This window comes from Malus sylvestris, chromosome 13, assembly GCF_916048215.2.
Source record: "Malus sylvestris chromosome 13, drMalSylv7.2, whole genome shotgun sequence".
NCBI classification, from domain to species: domain Eukaryota; kingdom Viridiplantae; phylum Streptophyta; class Magnoliopsida; order Rosales; family Rosaceae; genus Malus; species Malus sylvestris.
In genome coordinates, this window is record NC_062272.1 from 17243573 (window position 1) to 17268508 (window position 24936).

The 24936-nt window shown below is 39.8% G+C and overlaps 4 protein-coding genes and 1 long non-coding RNA gene across 7 annotated transcripts; 2 read left to right on the forward strand and 3 right to left on the reverse strand.

The window, feature by feature from the left end:
- The first annotated feature begins 625 nt into the window (after positions 1 to 625).
- Positions 626 to 3253, forward strand: LOC126597389 (uncharacterized). 3 transcript variants are annotated; one of them, XR_007614233.1, is made up of 5 exons: positions 626 to 1156; positions 1394 to 1478; positions 1906 to 2020; positions 2608 to 2703; positions 2928 to 3253. It is a non-coding gene; the product is annotated as an uncharacterized LOC126597389 (long non-coding RNA). The 3 variants fall into 3 exon arrangements; XR_007614234.1 differs by lacking the exon at positions 2928 to 3253 and having other exon boundaries at positions 626 to 1202; positions 2608 to 2910; XR_007614232.1 differs by lacking the exon at positions 2928 to 3253 and having other exon boundaries at positions 627 to 1156; positions 2608 to 2910.
- Positions 3234 to 6047, reverse strand: LOC126597381 (uncharacterized). Its single transcript, XM_050264177.1, has 4 exons — positions 5294 to 6047; positions 4409 to 5064; positions 3954 to 4144; positions 3234 to 3756 (listed from the first exon to the last, which is right to left on the reverse strand). Exons 1-4 carry the CDS (start codon positions 5799 to 5801, stop codon positions 3381 to 3383), a joined length of 1731 nt encoding a protein of 576 aa, XP_050120134.1. The 5' UTR covers positions 5802 to 6047; the 3' UTR covers positions 3234 to 3380.
- Positions 6048 to 9782: 3735 nt separating this feature from the next.
- Positions 9783 to 10292, reverse strand: LOC126595300 (proline-rich receptor-like protein kinase PERK2). Its single transcript, XM_050261637.1, has one exon. It carries the CDS (start codon positions 10290 to 10292, stop codon positions 9783 to 9785), a length of 510 nt encoding a protein of 169 aa, XP_050117594.1.
- Positions 10293 to 12174: 1882 nt separating this feature from the next.
- On the forward strand, positions 12175 to 15794 carry LOC126597388 (guanine nucleotide-binding protein subunit gamma 2-like). Its single transcript, XM_050264188.1, has 4 exons — positions 12175 to 12753; positions 15182 to 15234; positions 15321 to 15365; positions 15445 to 15794. Exons 1-4 carry the CDS (start codon positions 12619 to 12621, stop codon positions 15527 to 15529), a joined length of 318 nt encoding a protein of 105 aa, XP_050120145.1. The 5' UTR covers positions 12175 to 12618; the 3' UTR covers positions 15530 to 15794.
- LOC126597385 (uncharacterized) lies at positions 15753 to 19970 on the reverse strand. The gene is made up of 3 exons (XM_050264182.1): positions 19687 to 19970; positions 19224 to 19448; positions 15753 to 16359 (listed from the first exon to the last, which is right to left on the reverse strand). Exons 2-3 carry the CDS (start codon positions 19413 to 19415, stop codon positions 16000 to 16002), a joined length of 552 nt encoding a protein of 183 aa, XP_050120139.1. The 5' UTR covers positions 19416 to 19448; positions 19687 to 19970; the 3' UTR covers positions 15753 to 15999.
- Positions 19971 to 24936: the final 4966 nt, after the last annotated feature.

Genomic DNA, 24936 nt, shown 5'->3' on the forward strand with positions numbered 1-24936 from the left:
CCGTGGATTTTTCGTTAAAATTTTCTAAAATTTATCCATTTAACTTTTGACCATTGTTAGTTAGATAGTGGCATATTTGACTTCCAAAAGGTGTAAAAACAGTAACGTGTATATCTGATTAGCTAATTCAAGAGTAAATTGTAGCAATAATTCTTTAATTTTAATTAAATTGGAGCAATGGTCCATCAACTAAAAAATCATTATCATTAATCAATCAATTCATCAACATGTGTAGTTATGATCATTTTTATCAACTTCTTCAAAATTTTGTCAAAACGAGTTATGACCATTACTACAATTGGAGTCCCTCAACTTATCAAAACATGTGGTTATGGTCATTTTCGTTAACTTCATCAAAATTTTGTCAAAATAAGTTATGTTGGAATGATCATTACTACAATCGGGTTTAAGCTGAGGGACTATTTCTCTAGTTTGATTAAAGTTAAGGAACCAATGGTAATGAATTTTTAGTTAAATAATCATTACTCTAAAGTTAAATGATCATTGCTATAATTTACTCTTAATTTAACTGAAAATTTTGACGGACGTCTAAAACTGTACAATGAGAATCATACTTTGGCCTTTGTATGCAGTCACTAGTTAAACGGATGGTTTCAGTAAAATGACTAATATGGTGGATACGTGTTGGTCATCTGTTATTCCATTCTTCAGCTATCGTTGGCTCCTATTGACAGCGAGTACCGTCGACCGCTCCTCCACCGCTGCTGCGTTTACCCTCTATCTTCCTTCCTCTTACTCAGTCCACTACTGCTTTGATTCATATGTTGTTCTGTCAACCAAAAAGCCAGAGCCCTGTTTCTCCAACTCTCTCCTACAGCGGGAACCACCACCACCATCAGGTGCGGCAGCTCCTTTTTTAATATGAGTATATATGTACCTTCAAAAATTAGGGGGAAAAGGTGGGTCTTTCCTTTTTACTACTTCCCTTTGATCTCTGCAAAAGCACACTCAAGTTTTGTTAAATTCACACGCAATTTTCCTCGGAAGCCGAATCTGCAACCACGATGTCCATGGGAAGCAGGGAGTCTGATCGGGGAAGTTCTTGAGCCAATTCAGGGAAATTGAGATCGGTAGAAGCACCTTTGAGGTCTATAGATGCTGCATCCTAAGCTCGAGCTGCCATTTCAGTTGTTGGGTATGACTAATTTCTTTCCTTTCTGGCGAATTTTCGACACCCAAAGGTTGTTATCTTTCAATTTCCCACATGGCTCTTCTGGTTCCTCGGTTCCCTTCACTCCTCCTCTCCCCGTTCCTACTCCTCCACTCTCCTCTTTCTTTAATATTCTTATTTCTTCTCTTTAATTTGTAATACTTTGTTCTATAAAGCTTTTGAAAATATTTTGGGTTAGAATTTTGTTTTGTGTGATTGTAGTTGCAGAGCAAGGAGAATGTTACCCCCAATGATTATTTAAAAAAAAAAAAAAAAGAGCAATTTGGTTCTGCTTCACCTACAACGAGTAAGTTCCTCTGATCTGTGATTTTTAGCGTTTCGAAAAAGGTTATCGGCTAGAAATAGTTTGAGATTTTGGGAGTGAATGTTTTGAGAAATAGCTCTGAATTTTTGGTTTTATTTTTGCTGATTTTCGAAGTGGTTGTGGAAACCGGTTCTTTTGAACCAGTTTAATCGGTTTTAGTGATTGCATGGGGAGTGGGTTTTTGAATTTGTTTAGCCTATCTCAAAAGGTCAAGATTATATTTTCCTTCATTTTCTAAGTAACCAAACAGAAAATTAGCCCTCTCTCCTTTGTTTGGTTTAACTTTACCAATTGATACTTTAAAATTTTCTTAAGTTACTTCAACTATTAAGTTTGAAATAATTGAATACTTGAAAATTGGGTTTCGTTTGATTGTTTGTGCTAATTGAGCTAATCTTTTGTTGTGTAGCAACAAGGAGAAATGAGTCGGCCAGAGGACTCTGAAAGATGATTGTTGTTGTTGCTGCTATAGATATGCCGGCGGAGCCTGTGGAGGGAGAGTTTAAACTGGAGCTGTGCCCAAGGTGACCCTGATCCTTTGATCCTTTTCCAAATTCTCACATTTGCGGTTGTTATTGAATGGTGTGCGTATGGAAGAAATATGGGAACCATTGAAACGTTGAATACTTTGATTTTGTGTATTTTTTTTCAAGAAATGGGAGAACCTTTGAATAAGTATGGTTACTTAATTGAAGCAATTCATGTCATGACTGGATCACTATTTCACCTATCGCCAATGAAAATTATTGTCGACGGTAGGCATTAAAAACTGCCATTATGTCTAAGATGTTTTTATCTGCAAAAACATTCAGATATGTTGTTATCTTAGTAACTTTCTCATGCTATTTTGTTAGATTCTATAATCGAAATTTTGTAGTTTTTAGACTTTGTGGATCTTAGTAAATTAGGTAGTACGAAGTACTCTTTCGCTTCTTTCATTGAATGTGGGTGAATCATAGTTGCATAAGTAATGATGTAGCTTGCAATTGCTAGAAACATTTGGCTTACTACTCTGTCAGTTGCGCATCTAATCTTATGTGGGTCGGCATTATTCATGCTATCAAAAAGCTCCATAGTGATCTCACTATAGCCCTTTTATCTGATTCTGCAGTCAACAAAAAATCTTCATGGAATACATAATGTTTGATGGAGTGACTGATGAAGAACTCGGGAAAAACTCGGGAGATTGCTAGAGACATTTCAAGTGGTGAGTTCTAATCTTTGTGTACTTGCAGAATAGGAGGAACTTCAATCCCTTTTGTGGGTTTCGTTTAATACATATACAAAATAACCTTTGCATTTGTTGTCTCCTTTCCTACAATTCGTGAATTAATACCTTTTCATCCAATTGGTATTATGAGTAAATTCACAACCAGCAATGGAAGCAAAGTAATGAGCTTCTTTTTTTTCTTAACTACGTTTTTTATTCAGATCATGGAATGCTTTTCTCATGCTGAGATTGTAACCCAATCAATAAGCAAGTGAAACACACAGGTTCTTCATCGCATGTTAGTTTCGATCCGTTTTTAAAAATCCCATGCGTGGTACAAGAAAAACATCTCTTTAGCAGCAAAGAAGAGAGGAGTCAAAGTACTAAACAACAATGTGAAAAGTTTGGGACATAGAAAACAAGATTTTTTTTGTGTATTATAACTATATGGATGTGAATAAGATAATTTTTCCGTATGATTTGTTCTTTACAGAACATAGGGATGTAAATAGATTTTGATACGGACATTTAACAAAGTTTTAAAACCCGCGGCATTGCGCAGGCTATTATGCTATAGTACCAGAGTATAACTACATTCATTATTTAGGTAACGGAAATTGACGATTATGTATATAAAATTATAGATGGCCTTTGCAGTTTCCACAGACGATAATCTATGACATCTCCGATGGCTTAGGAACTTCCCGGAGCTTGACTGAGTTTTCGAAGCAGTGGTAAAAGCCAAAGTGAGGGAACCTTTCATACCATGTGTCTTGCTGCTCGTGCGTATCCCAGTGCTCCCCGCTGCTGCTCTTGCCATACTTGTGAACCCAGCCGGTACCATTGTGGCCCTCGCCCCATGTCCGGTTCCAGCGGTCTCCAAACTTACCTTCCCACCATGTTTCCCCCTGCTTCACGCCGTGACCATTTGGGTCGAAATGTTCATCCCATTTGTCACCCCATTTTGCCCAGCCGTCACCCTCGCAGCGCTCAGCCCATTTGTCAGTGTATTTGTCGCTGCCACCATGTCCATCATACTTTTCGCCCCACCTGCAACAGATGCAAATCGTTCAGTTTTATCATGAGATCAGGGCAGGTTGATTGAAAAAGCTGCAGGAATATTCGATTTCTTGAAATCTAGTGCCATACAGACGACTTTCAAATTGTTTGTCAATTTGACCAGAGGGCAGGAATAAATGAGAGTGCTACCGGACATGGCATCGAACGGTTATTCAAAGTTTTGGTACCTTTCGTGCCAAATATGAGCATGGCCAGCCTCAAGGGGTGTGTTTGGGTCAATACCGCACCACTTATGAGCCCATTTCTCTGCCTGGCCTGAGGCATCATAATGTTCCTTCCATTTCTCGTGCCACTCATCGCCTCTACCATTCTTTCCCCACTTGTCTGCAGTTTTCTCCATATGCACAAGTCCACAATTCTGCAATCCAATCGAAACTTTCTCTTCAGTTTATTCTAAGATTCGTAACATTCGTATATTCATCATACAAAACTAAGATAATGAAAAAGTAGACAATGAAAAAATTCTACAAGTCTGTCGAGGATGCAACTTAGACTTGCAATCACAGCAGAACCCAGGCAGGGTTGTCTCTGACCGGAAAGAAGGGCTAAAATCCATTCTGATATATTGTAAACAAGGTTAGAAAACATATAAATTTAGTTTCAAGTAGCAATGTGGAATAACCTGCCACATAGATTCCGTCCAATATTCACGCCAAACATTTCCAGCTGCATCACGTCCCAATTTTTCTGAACCAAGCTCCTTGTGGCCAAACTCATCTGCAGCCTCCCAGTACTTATCTTGCCACTCAGTAACTTGGTCAGCACTAATACCTCTGCTCATTGTCCACTTGCAAATCACCCCATCGGGCCTTTGCTCAATTCCGGATTCCTTCCACCACCTAGATCCATCCGTATTCACTCCGTATGATGACGCCTCATCCACCGCATCAAGAGCCCGAGCTGCCTCTGCTGCAAGTGCTGAAAACTCATCACCAAGTTCATGTTCCTCTTTCAAGGAAGGTGCCTCTGAGACGTCCACTTTCTCAACCTCCATCAGTGACTGTAAAGGGGGAAGAGGAGGGTTTCGATTGGGTTCTTGAAGCTTACTCTCTAAGGGGATTGAGAGATAATCTACAGATCCTTGTTTCTCTAAGACCGGATTGCTTAAAATCGACAGTGCTGAAGTTTTCTTCGCTGTCGGCAGGTAGCTGATGACACCATCTGAACCTTTATCACTACCCTGAGGGGGTTCCCATGACCAAAAATCAGGACCTGGAGTCCCGGTTCCTGAAATTTCCGATTGAGGCACTGGAACAACTACACTCCTAATCTGCGCTCCTGTTGGAACTAAAAACTTTTTAATATCCATGACAAACAAAATGCAGGGTGTATATCCTCCTATTATCCAATGCCAACATATGTTACAAATTCACAACTCTAACTTTACAATCTCATATAATGCCTTCTCCGCGAAACAATAATCCCATCAGCATCCAAAATCCAATATTTAAACAATCAGAAATTCAAATTCCCAAAATAAAATCAGACACATTGTCCACATCTTTACCTTCTTGACGAGCCCCAATTGTTCCGCCACTCCCACCACCCAAACCGCCGCGATCCCCCGCCTCGGTCCTCAATTCCTTCTTCTTGTCCTCCAAAATGGCGCGAGCCGCCGCGATCGCGGCCGCAGCTCGATCAACAACCTGCATTCGCTGAACCCGGTCCCTCTCCTCCTTCGAAACCTCCAGAATCTTCTGGAACTCCTCGCTCTTCTTCTCCAATTCCTCAACGGGCTCGATACTCTGATCATCAACCTCGATTTTAGCAGAGTTATCGACGATCCTTTCGAACTCGGCGACCTTCTTGTCGTTCTCGACGGCCTTCTTCCACATTCCGAGGAACGAGTCCCCGCCATCGGAAACCCTAATCCGCAGACTTCCCCTGCCGGTAATTCTGGCTCCCTGAAACGGTCCCGTTTGGCAGAATTCTAGCGGAAGAATGAGCGGTTGTCTGTGTTTGTGGAGGTAGAAATGAGCGGCGCGTGGAGCACAGGCGCCGAGCTGAGACGCCATCTCGTGCGGTGGCGGGGAAAGCTGTTGGCGGAGAATGTTGTGAGTGAGTGAGGCGACTTCAGTTACTAGAGAAGAAGAGCGAAGTGGCGGTGGATATTTCAAGTGTTTTTTTATTTTCTTTAATTTTAATTTTAAATTTTTTTTAAGCTTTTTGAAAAGGAGGGAAAAGGTGCCGTGAGATTAGAGGAAGGTTTGTTTTTTTTTTTTGGAAGATGATTAGAGGAAGGTTTGGGATGCGCTGGTTGTAACGGATTTACCCAAATCCTAGTTGATGGGTTAGTGGACACGTGGCGCAAAAGGAAGAGAGAGGGACGGTGCGTGACGGTTAGAGCAATTCCACCCCTAAGGACTTTGCGCCAGCACCCAGCGTATTTATCCACTCAAGTGAACAGTAATAGACTGGAGTGAACAGTACTAGGCCAAGGCATCTCTATCCCTAAAAAAATACGCTGGCACCCAGCGCATTTATTTGGTGTGTTTTTTTTTTTTAAGTTTATTTTGGATAAGATTTTTAACCAATTTCAGATAAAATTTCAAATAAACTTAAAAAAAATACACACTAAAATAAAATTACATACTCATCAAATAAACTATAAAAAAAAACACACTAAAATGAAATTACATAAACTCATCAAATACACTTTATTCTTCAACCACAAGCTTTTTGGTATTTTTTTTTCACACAAAAAGTATATGAAAGCTTTGGTAGAAAGTGTAGAAAATATTGAAATGTGGTGTAAGGTGGAAGATGAGAGTTAGGTATTTATAGAAAAAATAAATAAATTTTTTAAAATTTTCTGTATTTTTTAATATTTTTTCTGTATTTTTTAATAAATTTTAATTTAGTTAATTAACGTAGACCGTTGATCTGTGATCGGACGATCTATTTTAAAAGTAAAATTTAAATTTTTTTTTACCGTTGGAAATCCAACGATCTAGAAAAACTAGCCGTTGGAAATCCAACGGCTATCATAACGCCACGTCGCTGAGCCCAAGTGGGCTGACACATTTTCAGGAAAGCCTGAAACCCACTCGCGCCTTGCGCGCTTATGTTGCACGCGCCTGAGAAACAGGCCAGCTTCTTGGTCAGTCCAAAACGTGCTGGGCTGTTGCCTGGCATGGGCTGGGTGCTAGGCAACTCCACGGGCTGGAGCAAATGGACTGAGGGCTGGGACATTTTTATCCCGGTGGAATTGCTCTTAAGGATGCTGCCATTGGAAAGAGGATTCTCTCCCAATTCATTTTGTTGGGATCCCAAGCAAGCATTCCTATATATATTAGTAGTTTATTGTACATTATGCAGTTAATTTTCATCTGTTTCTATTTGTGTTTAATTTTAAATAAAAAAATTTAAATATTTTTTTATCGCACAATGCACGATGAACGGTTAAAAGGTAAAGATCCTTAAAATTCCCACAATTTGGATCCGAATAGAATCCAAATCCTGGCGTTGGATTCAAAAAACCCGGAAGTCTCGGAACGTCTCTGTTTCAAATATTTTATAGGAAAATAGATTTTACCCCAATCTCATTAGAATATTTTAGAAAAATCCAAAAATTCTTTGAGTATCTTCTTATATTAAAAACTGACGATGATGCCAATTAATAGTTAGGGTTATCATTTTTCATTTTGATTCGTGCTTTTTTTTTTTAAGTACATCGATATTTTTATAGTAAGGGAATGAGGAATTCAGCAAAACCACACAATAGACAACCTAATTTGATCTTGAATTTGTCATCCACGAGATTCGAACGTAAAACCTCTCATTTTCACGAGATCCGTGCCTATTTTACTCTATACAATTTTTTTGACAACCATTACTTTTCTAATTTAAGGTATTTGTGTGAAAAAAGATTTTTAGCTTAAAAATATTATTTTTGAGTCTTACTATTGACCCTAAAAAGTACTTAGCCTACGTGGCGCATAAGCCAAATAAATAATAAGCTAGTTATGTCATTCACTCGAATGTGGGCCATGCCAACTTGTTGATCGAGTTCGGCTAGGGAGTGAATGAGTGTTGATGTGGTGTTGGGTGCGCTATTGACTTCTTGATCTTGCAATTGCAATCGAGAAAGGAACACGTCTCAGCCTTCGGGTTCTAGAGTATGAAGACAAGGCTGCTAGTTCTATGAAGTTCAATATCAAATTTGACTTTCAGTGTGCCGAATATAGTAACCTGGTAACACCTCACTTCACACGAGGAGGCTGATGAGATGACCTCTTCCAACAAAGACTCAGAAATCCTTGTTGACCAAGACTTGGATAGATAACTAGTCGATTTCAAAGCAGTGTTGTTTATCCAAACTGAAGGTGCTCCTCCTCGCCTAGTTTTACGGCTCCAGTGTTGTTTATCCAAGCTAAAGATGTTGTCGGTTGCTACCACAGTGTTGTTTATCCAAATTGAAAGTGTGTTGGTGGGAAAAAGGAAAATAAAAATCTCAAGGTCTTTGAGAGGTTTTGCGTAAAGCGAGAGTTTGCGCAGGGCAGTTTTGTGTTGATTTGGAGGGGGCCTTGAATGATGCACTCCTTTCTCTATTTATAGTAGCAATTTCCTCAATGCCTGAGGTAGAGTTTCACTTAACCCAATCTGAATAGTCTCGGCCAATTCTAACTCTTATAGGATTCTGAACCAAGCTCTTTAATCACTCATATTCAACCCTTGACTCTCAGCATCTTTTCTGATTCGAAGCATCCTTAGCTTCTGAAGAATCCTTATTGTACTAGGATTCGACCACTTCACTCTTATCCAACTGGAACCATCTTCTGATAGGATTCAGGCGAACTCTACTGGGCCAGGACTAAGGTGGGAATATTCCTAATACTTCTTACTGGACCGAGAACAATCATGGGCTCAGCCCAAAATATTATTTTGGGTCAAAACACTTACATATTGGTAATGTGGATGAGTTTGATACATAATGTGTAGGTAATATGGATGAGTTTGATACCAATGTGTAGGTAATGTAGATGGGTTTGAAACCGATGCATAGGTAATGTGGATGTGTTTGAGTATCAAATGTGTAGGTAATGTGGATGAATTTGATACCAAACATGTAGGCAGTGTGGATGATCAGTTTGATATATATATATATATATATTTTTTTTTATTATTAAAAAAGGACCAGTTGGTGACTTTGCCACGGTAGTTGACTTTTCAGGGGTTGAGAAGACTCACGGAGGCATTTCAACCTCCTGATGACCACCATCATACGATTCACCAGTGCCAAGAATCGAATCCAGGACGTGCTGTGTGAAATACAGCCTGAAATTCGTCCCTAACCACTAGGCCATCATGTGGTAGTTTAAATGAGTTTGATATTGAATATGTAGGTAACGTGTATATAAAAGTTATAAGTTTGGATACCTGTCGCAGAGGTGATGCAGATAATATTTTAGTTTTGTCTGTTGATTTTTAAAAGACATTTTAGCTTTACCTTAATACATTTTAGGGAACTTTAACGAAAAACTCATAGTACTGTTCATTTTAACAAATAACCATATTTTTACCCTAAAAAGTCAATCATGATACTATTCACTTTATCTTTTATTTTATCCTTATCGTTAAAACTCAAAATTTTCAAGCAATTTTCATTAATTTTCCTTACATTTTATGGTGACATGCAAACTTTCTAAATTCAAAAGGTATAACTTGATCAAATAATGCATTTAATAAAAAAAAATATTTATTTTTTATTTATTGAAAAGGGTATCTTTGTCACCGACAAAACATTCAACGTTAAGATAATAAATCCAAGGTGATGCATTTAGTTGGGGATGAGGATCCTCTCCTTCTCTAATTATATACGTTCATCGTATATCGTAAGGTGATCAAAATTAGCTTCAAGATGAAAAATTCTTTCATTTGTCCAATAAAAAAAAATTAAAAAAAACAAGAAACCAAATTTTTTAGTAATAGAACAAGTAGATTGTTTCTATATACATCCAAAATTTCCCGTCAAATTCGAAAACTTAATTCACAACCTAGACAACAATACGCCCGCCCGGGCCAGTTGGTGGTGGCGGTGGAGCTTGAGGAGGTATAATCTCAGGCCCCGGGGGAGGCGGAGGTACGACATCAGGTGGCTGTGGCGGCAGTATACCGGGATTAGGGAGTGGGTTATCAGGAAAACGTGGCGGAATATCAGGCACAAGAGGCCGGTTCAAGGGAGGTACCGGAAAATCCGGACCCGGGTTTGGACCGGGCTCTAGTGGTGGAGGATATGGTCTGACTTCAGGTGGTATAGTAGTAGTCGAGTCTACTTCTGGAGAGGTGGAAATTCCAGGGAGCTCAGGAAGAGTAGAAGGCTGGTCGGGCGGGTCGGGTAGGGCAGGGGCTAGGAGATGAGATGCTGAGGGGAATATGGGTTTTTTGAGGAATAGAAACTGTGTAGCCCCGTTTCCTGTCGTGGCTAGGGTAGTAGTAGCCGCGGATGAACAAAACGGGATGGTTCGTTTTAAGAGGGAGGAGGAGATTGCAGAGACGGATGACATGGTTTAGGGTTTTAATTAAGGAATTTGATGGACTGTGTGGAACGTGGACGTAGGTGGCAGTGGGCGTCGACAGCTGTGTGGATTGAACACGTAGCGTCGTCGTATATGGTGGCTGGTCTACTTTTGAAAAGCACTTTAACTACTTTTGAAACCCAAAAATGCATTCTCCAAAGTAGCTTTCAGTCATTTTGAAATCAATTTCAATCAAACCCCAATGCTTTTGAACAATAAGAAGAGCAAATGAACCTTAATATGAAAAAGAAAAGATTAATTTTAGTGTGGTAGAATTGTTTGTATCATGTGATATGTTGATGTGGCATTAAAGTGTGTAATACTTTTTAAGGATTTTAGAGTTGAACAAATTTTTTAACGTTCATCTACTCTATCTCGCCTTCAGTAACTCCAAATTGAGTATATCTGATTTCATCATCTCGTAGATAATGTGGGACAATTGATGTATATAAGTATAAACATTACATTCTATTTTTTAACCCACTACACCAAACCTAATCACCTGTTACAATACATTTACACAAATTATTCACTATTTATGATTTAGTATTAAGTTTTTAATATTTGTACACGTACTAGGTGAATTTGTTTTTTTCTTTTATAAAAGTAGTATTGGAAGAGTCTAACCTCAAATGCAAAAGTAAATGCTCTTAATCATTGACTTGTAATCTCTTTTTGTAATAGGTGAATTCATAACACAACTCCAATATACCACACCGTCGCACAAATGAAATTGTACTAACAGTAACAGGTGATAAACCTAAACCACCACTAGATGGTAAGGGTATGGATTGCGGTTCCCCAATAAACAAAAAAAATGTGGGAAGTCCCGAGTTCGATGCTCCGAGCTGGTAAGTCTACTTGACTCTATCTCTCGTGTCTTGGAACACAGTACAATATGAATAGCATTTTCATCGAACGAACGCCACAATAGTGACATACAAGTTCCATATAAGAGCAAGTCCACTGGAGGACTTTTTGCCTAGCACCCAGCTGAAAAAATAGGCCAGGACCCAGTGAATTTGTTCCAGCCGACCCAATTGACTGGCACCCAGCCCATGCCAGTCCACAGGCCGGCCTAAAATTGACAGACCTTGGGACCGGCCTATCTGATGCCATGGTGACGCCAGCATGGCGTCCGAAGGAAGTTTGAACTGGAGGCCATCTCCCGTCGACCTCGTGAACGCCACCGGCCGCTTCGTCTTCCTGTACTCCATTCACAGCAGCGAGTCCGTGTGCTCTTGCGCCGTCCGGATCTTGTCCGGGTCCCGCTTCAGAAACCCGACGGCCACGAACACCTTGTTGAGGTGGTCCAGGTTGAGCTCCGCGATCGTGCGGTGAAGGTTGAAGCCCTGGGTGTCGAGGTCTTGGTAGGAGGTTGAGTATTGATTGGTACCGACATGGTGAGGGAAAGGAAGAAAGAAGAAAGAAGAAAAAATAAATGATAAAGAAAGGACCGGAAAGGGAAAGGAAGAAAGAAGAAAAAATAAAAAATAAATTAAATGATAAAATATTAATTGATATGAATAAAATAATATAATATTAGATAGGCTGGGTGCAAGTGTATTTTTAGGAGTAGAGATGCTTTGGCCTATTACTGTTTTCTGGGGTTTATTACTATTTATTTGAGTGGATAAATGCGCTGGGTGCTGACACAAAGTCTTCCGGGTGGACTTGCTCTAAGCGATATCCTACAAGGCTACAAGGGGCCACAACACCAACCCAACAAGCAGTGTGATTCTACGGACCTTTTCTCCCCCTTTCTACTTTCTAGTACTTAAAACCTGAGCTAAATATTGTCCTTTCCAAGCCCACAGTACCATGCGCGCACCCATCCACAATTACCGGCGCAAAGGTTGGGGGAAAAACGCCGCGTGGGGGCGGCACGACAAAGTAGAGAATCTGTATGACTGCTTGGACTCCAAAAGTAGAGAGAGAAAGTAAAAAGCAGAGAGAGAAAGAGAGACAAAAAAGACGCAGAAAATTATAAAAACAGAAAAAAGATAACAAGCTTTCATCCAACACTCCCTCCACTACCAAACAACCAAACAACCAAACAACCAAACATACAAAGAAGAAAGAAACTTTCTTGCTTTCCCATTTCATTCCCTTTCTCTTTCACTGCTAGATCCGCTCCTTTGCGTGTTTCTGGTGAGAAATTGGCTGTGGGGTCCATGAAGATTTCTGGGTCGTCGTTGGTTTCCGCTCTAATGGCGTTTCTGCGATGATCGGATTGTTTCTTTGTGATATATGTTGGTTTTTGCAACTGGGTATTTGCTCTAAAGTTTGAAGCTTTAGTGGGTTCTGTGATACGATGCAATCGGATGGGTCGGAAACATTGAGCCCGACAACCCAACGGCTGCAGTCTTTGTCAGCCGCCGATACCAGAGGGAAGCACAGGATACATGCCGAGTTGAAGCGGCTCGAGCAAGAAACTAGATTCTTAGAGGTCAGCGTGATTCTTTTACTTTGTCTATGATGTTGGGAATTTGAGTTGGTCTTATGTTGTTGGGTTTTGATTGTCTTATGTTTCGTTTCTGATTGTGATTGGATGCATGTGCCAACATATGGTGAAAATTTCCAATTTTCAAGGTTGAATTCAGTTAGCTGCTGGATTTGTACGGTCACTGAATTTTCTGTTTGTTTGGAGTTTGAAGGTTTAGGGAGTCAATGATGGAATCTAGGATTCGAAGTATATTAAAAATGCATTTATTGGAATTGTTAGATGTGTGATGAATGTGATTAAATGGTTGTAGAGTTTGAAATGGTTTGGTTTGATTGTTTTGGCTAGATTGTGGTCCTGTTTCGTCGATCCGTAGGTTCGGTTTCCTAGTTCTGTAGTGTACCGTGAGAGTTTGGGAAGCTTATGCTCACCCTTTTGTGTGTATTCTCAGCTTTCCCTATTGCCGCCATGCGACGCTCTTATTCGTTATTACTCAAAATTTATGAGGGTTGTTCTATTAAATGTGACCCTCTTAATCAGGTTTTCCGTTTGCGGCCATGTGACCTCCTCTCTAACCATATGTTTTGCAGAATGTAGAAATTGTTGGAGTTTTTAGTCGTTTAGTTTAGTCAGGTCGAGTTATTATGTATGTTTGCGCTTAGGCGTAGTTTGATTGACGTCTCGGTTATAGTTCATTATCCGATGTGCAGAAGGGTAATTTGATTCGCAACAGATAGATAATAAATAATAATGGGGTAATACACGTGATTGGTCAGGGACTCTTTAGTGTCGAGTTCTCATGCCTTGGGTGAGTACATGTTTCATCTGAAGAATTGATTGGTTGTGTTGGTGATGAAAGCATGATAACTTTTACTGCTAAGAGGTGTAGCTGTGTATTTTAGTTTTATTTGTTCACTTTTGACTCTTGAGAAGTGAATCGTTGAGCTCTACGCATTAATTATACAGTGGCCTACTTTCCTCATTCCTTTGACTTGTGTTTGTATACGTATTTAAGCCCTCTGCATCAAACTCTGAAGTTATGTTTTTGATGATTCTCTTGTTGCCAAATGTGGTGCAAGACACTTGCAAGATTCTTGTCCTTAAGTTGTGAAGACAAAGTTCATTAGGTTGACAAGATGACCAGGTAACCAGGGTTGTTGTGGATAAATAAGTGAAAGAATAAGGTTTCCAATGTATGCTGCATTGTGAAAATGAACGACCTATCGAATTGTTGATAACTGAAAATTAGAATAAAATTGAAAATTTGACGACATTGGAAGGACCTACATAGCACAAGAAAAGAACTGCAGTCAAATAGCTTAAACGGCTGAACATTCAGTTGAAAATAGGAATCTCCAAAACTATTTTAAAGTTACCGGAGGCTTTATTGATAATATGAATTTGTAATGGTTAAATTGGCCACAGCTACTAACATTAAGAGTACCTTGAGCACTAAGTTTTGACTTTTCAGCTGTAAAGTTCGCCATAAATGACAGGCTAATTAAATGGTTTCGGAGTGTTTTGAAAGATGGCTTCTCGTGTGCTGAGTAGAAAATTAGGAATTTTGTTACATTTGTGTTTGGATATTTTAACCTCTTTTGAGTATTGACATTAATTGTTAAAACACTGCATCCACCAACCTAGGAGCAACCACATATATCGGTGGGACGTGTCATTATCTGGGGCTAAAAGCTGTTAAACTGGTTGCTAATGTTATGCTGCATGTAAGATTTGTGAGACCAAATCTAATGGTGGGACAGTCATGTCTGGAGTTATTTTCAAGTTTTGGTTTGAGGTGTGGTCTAATTGTACTTTCATATCTCAATTGATGCCGCGTGCTCTTGAAACTTATCATACCTTCTTTAAAGAAACACAACTCCATATCCTCTGTCTTGGGAAACAACTAAGGTTAAAGATTTCTGAGTTTCGTGACTCACTCTTCCATCAAGTCGGTAGGGTACCTTGAGGAAAGAGTGAGGCATACAAAACGTTCTGGGCAAAAAGTTGGATGTCAATTAACTGTACGGTGTTAAACATTTCTTGTTAAGATAAGTTTGAAATGTGTCCTTTTGCATTATTGTGTTAACATTTTTGCTTAGCTACCAGCCACCATTGTCAAGCATTTAGTGACATGTTTCAGCCTTGCACGACCCTGAATTCTTATGGCCAGCGTCTAGGGACACTTTTCACATGAGGTTTAATGTGGAATTGGAGATTTATCATGGTTATTGCTTTATTTGTTTTCATCTTTTTGGTGGACAGGAGTTTCCATTTTCTGGTTCTGTGATTTGGTAATCCAAAAGGCACCCAGAAAGGGGACTCAACAGCTTGTTGCGTGCGCGTGCGGGTGCACGTGTGCTTTGTCATGATTTATCAGCATGACATCATTATTAAGACTGATGAATGGATTTTATTCTGCTCATTTTTTCCGCAGGAAGAACTGGAGCAACTTGAAAAGATGGAAAACGCATCATCTGCGTGCAAGGAGTAAGCACGGCAGATACTTAGAATATTGTAGAATCCTAGTTTCGACTGTGACCATTATGCTAACCGACTTTCGTTTTGTACTCCAGAATACTGAAGGGTGCAGAAACAAAGCCGGATCCATTACTCCCAATGTAACACCTCTATTCTACTTGTTTGCTTTGTTTCGTAAACTTACCCATTTCCCTGATTGTCATTTCCCTTGATTGACAGAACACACGGCCCTCTTAATCCATTCTGGGATCGATGGTTCGAAGGCCCCCAAGACTCGAAAGGTTGCAGGTGCTGGATATTGTGACGGTCTTTACCGAGTTCCAGGCTTCCATCGTCTTTTGTTCACAGGCTTCAATCGGGACGTTTCAAAGATTTCCTTGTTACTGTTATTCGCACGCAGGCTTCAATTAGGACAGTTCAAAGATTTCGTACTACTGTTGTTCGCAAATATTTTACATAACGTTACATTGTGCAGATGACAATTTATGGCACTACTTTGATTTCGAGAGCCTTTAATTTGAGGCAGATTGTGCAGAGTAACAATTTTTCAATCAAAATGCTTCACTGTATCGGCAGAGCGTTACAAATCTCCACGCATATCGTATTGTTTAATGAACTGCTTAATGATTCAGAAGGTAAAATATTTTTCCAGCATTTGAAATTGGAAATGATCTACACGTTTGTTCCGAGCAAATAGCTTTGATGATACACAGCTGTGACACTGTATCATCAACTGGCCTCGAAACCCCGCTTACATGAAAAATCTGTCTTTCTTCAAGTGGGCGCTTTCCCTGTAACGTGCTGGGCAATCCAACCTAGACCATCGTACAGCCCGTCTCCTGTGAGGGCACAACAGGCTTGGATGTGCCAGTCATGATTCTTGATGCTGTGCAGAGAGAGCGTGTCGGTGATCTCTGCTGGGGTCATTGCATCCTTGAGGTCTTGCTTATTTGCAAAAACCAGCACAACAGAATGTTGAAGATCCTCATGTGCCAGCAACCTGAACAGTTCATCTTTCATTATTGAAATTCTGGCTCTATCTGTACTGTCTATAACCGCAATGATAGCGTGAGTTCCACGGTAATATGTTGCCCATGAAGTCCTCAGTCTTTCTTGTCCCCCAAGATCCCATACCTGTCATTCACATGATTTGCAGGTATCATCTGTAGCTCTTTGCATCTAACAATATATAAACCTAAACTGATACAGTGCCTTGAAGGAGAAAACGAAATGAAAAAATGACAACGGAACAGAAAACTGAGAGCACGACTGACATTTGATCGAGCTTAGGGTTGAGATATAGAGCATCATTTAAATGCCGTAGCTCAAAATATTCAATGAGCTCAAATGAAAAAGACTCATACACAGACCAAGGATACGACTTTACATGAAGCACTATCTTGTAAGTTTTAATGACAACATTCAATTCATTTCTACACTTCGTTGATCACCATACATAGTTATCATGCTCGGTAAGTAATGTTGAAGTTTCATGCTTACTGAATGGTTGGATGTATCCTGACATGTTTAAGCACATATTTCAAAAACACAACATGGACCATTAAATTTTCCCTCTCCAGAACCAGTACATCCTCCAGATATCACAAAACGAAGTCTATGCCATTTTAGATGTCCAAATGATGACACACACACACACATATATGGCTCTAGTCAGTAACTAGAATAAAAGCGAATAACACTGAAAAAGAAGTAACAATGAGAAAAACAAGCCAGATAAAATTAAACCCAAATATATGTTCCCTTAATCTACCTCCTCCAAATACCCCAAATCCTAACAACTGTTACGACATTACTTTCTTCATTCTCTTATAAATTCATCATATTTAATAAATGAAGGGTTTTTATCGCAAATAGTCCCTGAGATTGACCTAATCGATCAATTTGGTCCCTGAGTTTCAAAATCAATTAATTTGGTCCCTTACTTTCACTGCGACACATCCATGTGGTCCTTCCATTAGGATTCCATTAACAATTTTGTTAGTGTGCTGATGTGGCACACATATAGGGCCCACAAGTCCAATAATATGGTGCCATGTGGATTATACCAAATTAATTGATTTTTTTTTAAATCATAAAATCCACAAAACAAAACAAAAACAAGAAAGTATCAAAAGAATGTAAAATAAGATTAAATAAATCCAAATGAATTCTGGTCATCTTTCTCCACCAAACTCCTCCATCACAGCCAACAACACACCTCGCCACAAATTATAGCTGCTCCTCCTTTATCGCAGCCCCAAATGTTAAAGTTAAACCAATAAATTCTCATTATAAATTACAAATTATTATTCTAATTTGAACCCGTTAACTCGTAGGGCAAAAAAATGTGTATTCTAATCTAATTTAACCCCACCCTGATCCCCTGCACTCACTGCTGGAGCCTACTATTACAAGTCGGCGAGAGGTTGCAACCTCCAATCTGAAGGAAGCCAAGGTCGCCAGTAGTCCTAGGGGTGATGCTAGGGAAGCAATAGAGAGTCGGGGAAAGGTTTCTTCAGTTTTCTTCCATTGCTAGCCAAAATCCCAATCCCTGGTTCCAATTCTGGATAAACCGAGACTCTCCATACACAATACAGCAGAATCCTTCTCTGCAGAAAATCATGTTCCCAACTAGGGTCAACGACTTCCCAGTCTTCCCCACAGCAAACCAAGATTGAAAGTTCCTTCAAAGAAGAAACTTGAGGAGCGATTTAGACCTGGAGAGGTTGGTGGACATTGAGGTGAGCTGGGTACGAATAGATAGAAGTGAGGGAGGAGAGAGAGATTTTTATTTTGTTTTCTCTTTTCTTTTACAGATTTTATAATTTAAAAAAAAATTACTTTGGTGTAATCCACATGGCACCATATTATTGGACTTATAGCCCCTATATGTGTGCCACATCAGCACACTAGGAATCCTAACGGAATGAATGATTATCTTATATAAAGACCAGGAATATATTAAACTAAAACTTAAACCAACTCTTATCATCTTCCCACAAAAGAATGTTCAAGCACTTAAAGTCAAGTACTCTCATGGGAAACACCTCCAAACTGTGAGAGGATTTTAGAGAATATGAAAAAATAGTGTGTTTCCGGTTAACTCTTAACCTTTCGTCTAATCGCATCAAGCACGGTATACTGCCTAATAAAGTACTTGATGCGAAATACTTCAACGTATTGTGTGCTTATGGTTACAAAAATTCCGTCAACCAAAACAAAATATTACTCTTGATTATTAGAACAGATAATCAACTTTGAAAGTTACCGGGAAAAGCCTACTACTATTATGCTTCAGATAAGATTTGTGAAAAAGGCAAAAAGCTCATACTGCTGTGAATACCCCAATACAGCACCAGCAATCTTAAAAGAAACAACTTCACCCAACAATTTCCTCCCCATAAACTACAGTGAATTATCAAACAACCATTAACTATATGAGTTTGCTGGGTGGGATTACTGTCATAGGCATTTCCATGGACAAGATTGTCAATAGCAGTAGAGGCATTGCAAGCAATAGAGGGAAAGTAACAGATACATCTAGATGCTCAATTTTGTCACTTGAAACCTCATGCTTGCTATTAGCGAGGTTGACATAACCTCAACAGCCAAAAAGACAATTTGGATGCCAACAAAATAGAAGAGAGAGAAAACCTATGTGCACTATTAAGAAACAAAACAATTGGGAAAGATGATTTCTTTAAACACCCCAATCAACTGCATAGCTATCTTGAAATATCTACAAGAAGAACAAAAAAGGAAACTGAGAAATTCAAATCAATTTCCAAACATTAGAAAGTCTAGCAAAAAAGGTTGTTAGAAAACAAGAAGAATCCAATAAACATAGATAAATAGGACCCCTCGACAGCTCGACCGCACACAAGAATGCCCTAACTTGATCAAGAAACTCATCCATCCTAAAATGGATAACTTTCCGTTAACGAAATAAACAAAAGCATAACATAGAAGAGCGATAGAGATGGGAATGGTTAAGGTACCTCGAATCGAATGTTCTTGTAGACAAGCTCTTCAACGTTGCTGCCTACAGTAGGGTTTGTGGTGACAACCTCTCCCAAGTGTAATTTGTAAAGGGTAGTGGTTTTCCCAGCATTATCCAACCCAACCACCACTATCTTATACTCTTTTGCAGGAAACAACATGAACCAAAACCTGGAAATGAATGCCCCCATCTTCTATTCCCAACCCAAAAATCCAAACTTCACCTACAACACCCAATATTTATCAGAAAAATTAAATCGAAAAACAACTATAAACAAAAAAAAAAATTACATGAATATTTGATTTATGTGTTAATTCTGGATGGTTTAATCAAATCAAGATCGAAAAAAAACAGTAGTCGAGAAGTAATGATGAAAAATTAATGTGGGTTCGCTCCGAAATTAGCAGATCGATGAACACAAAGATTTCAAGAATAAAAAAGCAGAAAGGGCAAGTGATAACCTGGATTTGGATTTTGCCGGAAGGGAGAGATGGAGGAGGTGGCGATTGATCGGCGGGGAAAAGCGGTTTGCGGTGGTTCGGGATGCGAAGGACTGGAACCAAGAGAAACCCCAAGATTAAATTTGGTATAGGAAAAAGAATCCACCAAAGCTTTGGGGTCTCAGAAAGTTTTCTGAGGGTGCGATGTGTATGGGGAAAGAAAGCTTGGTGGTGGTGCGTGTTAAATATTCAGCGTTGAATGAGAAAGTAGCCACCGAAAATACTTATTCGTTGGGAGTGGTTTGTGTCGGAGGCGCACTGCTATTTGGGACATCATCATGGATTGACGTGTGCATGTTGATTAGTATTATCCTTTTTAATTTTCAATTTGTGGATAAAATTATTATTTTTCAAAATTTAAAAGTGATCCGGATTTTTGAAAGTTGATTCAACGACTAAAATTATTATAATTTTTGGAAGCCTTTATTTTTAGTCCTTGGATCAAGTTTCAAGGGCCCTAATCACTTGATCTGGTGGCCTTGATGAAAGAGATCCAAAGCTTGAATAATTTTTTTTTTAAGGAAAATTAATAAAAATGGCTTGAAAACTTTGAGTCTTAATGATAAGGACAAAATAAAGGAAAAAGTGAATAGTAGCAGGATTGACTTTTTAATGTAAAAATGTGGTTTTTCATTAAAGTGAACAGTACCGGAAGCTTTTCGTTAAAGGCTTTTTTTTTTTTAAGCATGTTGGTGATGTTGTGGCTCATTATACTAAAGGGTATAGGGGTGCGACAATGGGAGTTTGTGTGTTATGTCTCGTGTCTTTATTTATTATAAATTCAGGAGAATCTTTTTTTGTAAGACCATCTTTAAATGAGATGTCAAAAGTGTCACGTAGATAGACAATAATAAAAAATGGCACCACACTCTCTCCAACCAAGCTTTCAATTTCTTATGTGGAGTGAGTCAATTGAAGTCAAAGCCTCTTGCTGTCAAATTTATTAGATAATATTTTTAATATATAGTAAATGTTGTGTTTTTCAAGTAATTGATTGTTTGCTTCAATCATTAGACCCCACAAAGAGATAACAAAAAGTTTATTAAATGATATTATTATTTAACATATCGAATGGAGCAAAATCTGGAAAAAATGTCAAATTGCCACATAAGCCATCAAATATTATGTTGATGTTTAAAATTTGACACCTCTTTTAAAGGTGCTCTAAGTAATTCAATCATAAAGGGATAAGATTTTCTATTATCTTACCGACAATTTACTAGTGATTTATACAGTCACACATGTACTATAATTTTATGTCACAATCTCCTCATTGAGTGTCTAAATACTCAAGTAGATAGCGCATCAGATTTTCAAGCAAATGTAGAAGTAGTTGTCGAAGTTGTTTCGTCTATTCAACATAATGAGTGAATGCGAGTCGCAAAACACATAGATTATAAATCTCACAAAACCTCATTATGTTAAAATACAAGGTGGGATAAAAACCCTAGTTTAAAGAAAAAGGTGAAAAGTTCCATTGACTCAAAACTAAACACCTTTAAGACCAAGTAGAACGTACGTAAGTGTAACATCCTACATCGCCAAGGGGAGTAGATCATGTAAACCTTATATGTATATTCTCATCTATACCTAGCACGAGGCCTTTTGGGAGCTCACTGGCTTCGGGTTTCGTAAGAACACTAAAGTTAAGCGAAAAAGGGTCAGAGCATTCCCAAGATGGGTAACCCACTGGGAATTTCTGCTCACGTGAGTTCCCAGAAACAAAACCATGAGGGCATGGTCGGGGCCTAAAGCGAACAATATCGTGTTACGGTGGAGTCGAGCTTGGGATGTGGTGGAGCCTAGGTCGGGATGTGACAATTTGGTATCAGAGCCAATCCCCGGCCGGAAGTGTGCCGACGAGGACATTGAACCCCTAAGGGGGGGTGGATTGTAACATCGCACATCGCCCAAGGGAGTGGATCATGTAAGTCTTATATTTACATTCTTATCTCTACCTAGCATGAGGCATTTTGGGAGCTCACTGACTTCGGGTTCCATTGGAACTCCGAAGTTAAACAAGTTCGTGCGAGAGCAATCCCATGATGGGTGACCCACTGGGAAGTTCTCGTGTGAGTTCCCAAAAACAAAAACATGATGGCGTGATCGGGGCCCAAAGCGGATTGTAACATCCCACATCTCCTAGGAGAGTGAATCCTGTAAGCTTTATATGTATATTCTCATCTCTACCAAGCACAAGGCTTTTTGGGAGCTCACCAGTTTCGGGTTTCGTAAGAACTCAAAAGTTAAACGAGAAAAGGGCTAGAGCATTCTCAGGATAGATGACCCACTGTAAAGTTTTGCTCGCGTGAGTTCCTAGAAACAAAACCGTGAAGGCGTGATCAGGGCCCAAAGCGGACAATATCGTGCTACGGTGGAGTCGAGCCCGAGATATGGTGGGGGCAGGGCCGGGATGTGACAATTTGGTATCAAAGCCAATCCTTAGGCGGAAGTGTGCTGACGAGGACGTTGGGCCCCTAAGGGGAGTGGATTGTAACATCCCACATCACCCAAGAGAGTGAAACTTGTAAGCCTTATATGTATATTCCCATTTCTACCTAGCACAAGGCTTTTTAGGAGCTCACTGGCTTCGAGTTCCGTATGAACTCCGAAGTTAAGCGAGAAAGGGGCCAGAGCATTCTTAGGATGGGTGACCCACTAGGAAGTTCTACTCACGTGAGTTCCCAGAAATAAAACCGTGAGGGCGTGGCTGGGTCCCAAAGCAGATAATATCGTGCTACGGTAGAGTCGAGCCCCGGATGTGGTAGGGGCTCGGGTCGAGATGTGACAATAAGGGCATGACTAGCCCATGATGGGTGCCTTGTTAAAACCTAGTCAAGTGACAAAAACTCAATGGGAAAAATGCTCCTAATCGTAGGAAAAAGAATATATTAAGGTCAAGTGAGTATACTTCTGGATACTCCTTTTGTGGCTAAACTTCCAAATGAAAATGACAAGCATTGTATTACGCATACAAATTCCTCGGACCAGTCTATTAGGTTAACTTCAACAATGACTTTGTAAAGAGGTTGGCAAGGTTGTCTTGGGATCAGATTTGTTCGACTTCAATTTTCTGATGCTCTGTTGATGTAAGAAAAGCACAATATGCTTGGTGTTGATTTTGTTGATGTATCATATTTTGTTTCAGTCGACATTGTCATCATAGATCGTCGTTGGGACTCAATGATGGATGAAAAATGTAGGTACTTCAAATATGTTGAACAATAGCTCTCAACCATGTCTCCCACGTGTGGTGTAGTGAGGTGTGGTGAGTTTTGGAACGATTCGAAGATTTTGTAACTAAGTTACATTTCATGGACCTCCAAGATATTGTGGCATCTTTTATGGTCATAATTTGGAAACATGCCTTGTGTTGGTTTGATAAGTAACATGCGTCGTCAGCATAACAAACAAGACAAGCATCATTCAAATGATTAATGGGTTGGACCTGCTCGAGATACATAAGGATAAGTCCAAATTCATATTACCTTTAGGATAATGGAAATTTGTCTTTAATGCCAATTCAATAGCTACGTGTAGCCGCAATGCTGCATCTTTACCAATTTATCAATAGTGAAGGAGATCTCTTGTATAATGCAATGAACTAAGTACAATAAAGCGCAAAGTTGAACTTAAGTATGGAAATTCTGGTTCCACAATCTCTTCAAGGGTCTTATTTTCATCTAACGTATGGATAATCAAGGGTGTACTCTGTTTGTACCATACTTAGGGCCTCCGTATTTAGATCTCATATAAATACTCGGGGGACTCAAAAGTAATTATGTAATAAAGGAAGGGGCAAATATGTAATAAGTGAGGAGCCCTTATTCTATAAAATGACCCCTCACTCTCCTCATTAAGGAGGCCCAATGCCTAAACCTCACAAGCCTCCTCATCCCCTCAAACCTCTCAATTTGAGAATAGCTCTCTCACCTTCAGAAGCTCTCTCTCTCTCTCTTCAACATCTTAGAGAAATACAATAATCAGTGAAGACGTAGCCCAAACATTGGGGTGAACCACGATACATCTTGTGTTATTTACTTTCATGCAGATTCACAGTCGGATTTACGTTGTTCCAAGACCCCTCTGGTTTTATGCATCAACATTTGGCGCCGTCTGTGCGAATTGACACGAAAAACTATGTCGGTTCTCTATTAATTTTTCACATCCGCCGTGGATCTGCAAAACCCAAGAGACAACCAAAACTCTATCTGCCTCTCTCTTGCTTCTGATCTCTTTCACTTCTTCAAACAAAACCACCACCCCAGAAAACAACACAACCCACTCCCACAAACTAATCAAACATTTCTCTGAAACACAAAATGATGTCCTCAGATATCGCACCGCCGACGAAAGCAAATTACAACGTATTTTCCATTGTCCGAGGAACCCATTTAAATCGCAAAAATGTTCAAGTTCTTCTTAGGCGGTGGCAGAAACTAGGAGAAAACAAATGATTTCGGTGGCGGCGGAGGTGACCTCATAGATCTGTAGGCCTTGTCGGAGGGATGCATAGCCACCGTTGTCTCGCTGACCATGCCTCGGAACGCGGACACGATGTCATCGGTTTCGAGAAGTTTCAAGTCGGTCGTCAAATCCGGCGCTGTTTGGGACAAGTTCCTTCCCCCCGAGATCCACATTATCCTGTCCTCCTCGTCGCCCCCACAGCCGCCACTTGTGTTTCCCTCCTTCACCTCTAAAACCAAGAATGAGCTTTTCCTCGCTCTGTGCGACAACCTTGTTCTCATCGAACAGGGCAAGTTGAGCTTTTCGCTGGACAATGGAGTTGGAAGAAATGTTATATGATCGTTGCAATGGCCCTTTCGATTGTAAGGGCTGACACTCCTCACTACTGGAGATGGATTTCTGTCCTCGACACGATAAGCAGAGCTTTAATTTCTCTATGCTCACCAAGAAAGGCGAGGCTCAGGCCGAGACTTTACACCTGATGATGCCTTCGATATCTACTTCACCAGTCCCTTGACGAGGTCAAAGAGAACATTTGAAATTATATAGGGCCCTCACGAAGAAGAAATTGGATGCTGGACTCGGACGGGCGGGTCCCGGGAAGATGTGTGCCGTCACCGTCAGATCCAACCAGCGAAGATCCATCCCCCCTTTATCTCTCTGTTGCCGATCGATCTTCGTGCTTCAATGCCTGCGAATCTCTGCTAGAGATTTTTCACGAAGTGCCAGATTGTTCAATTCCTT

Coding starts and splice junctions, on each gene's coding strand:
- LOC126597381 (XM_050264177.1), bottom strand. CDS start 5,801: ATGGCGTCTCAGCTCGGCGCCTGTGCTCCACGCGCCGCTCATTTCTAC. Junction 4,145..4,408: donor GGACGGAATCTATGTGGCAG/GTTATTCCACAT, acceptor ATTGGATTGCAG/AATTGTGGACTTGTGCATAT. Junction 3,757..3,953: donor GCTCATATTTGGCACGAAAG/GTACCAAAACTT, acceptor CATCTGTTGCAG/GTGGGGCGAAAAGTATGATG.
- LOC126595300 (XM_050261637.1), bottom strand. CDS start 10,292: ATGTCATCCGTCTCTGCAATCTCCTCCTCCCTCTTAAAACGAACCATC.
- LOC126597388 (XM_050264188.1), top strand. CDS start 12,619: ATGCAATCGGATGGGTCGGAAACATTGAGCCCGACAACCCAACGGCTG. Junction 12,754..15,181: donor AAGAAACTAGATTCTTAGAG/GTCAGCGTGATT, acceptor TTTTTTCCGCAG/GAAGAACTGGAGCAACTTGA. Junction 15,235..15,320: donor GCATCATCTGCGTGCAAGGA/GTAAGCACGGCA, acceptor TTTGTACTCCAG/AATACTGAAGGGTGCAGAAA.
- LOC126597385 (XM_050264182.1), bottom strand. CDS start 19,415: ATGGGGGCATTCATTTCCAGGTTTTGGTTCATGTTGTTTCCTGCAAAA. Junction 16,360..19,223: donor ACAAGAACATTCGATTCGAG/GTACCTTAACCA, acceptor TGTGAATGACAG/GTATGGGATCTTGGGGGACA.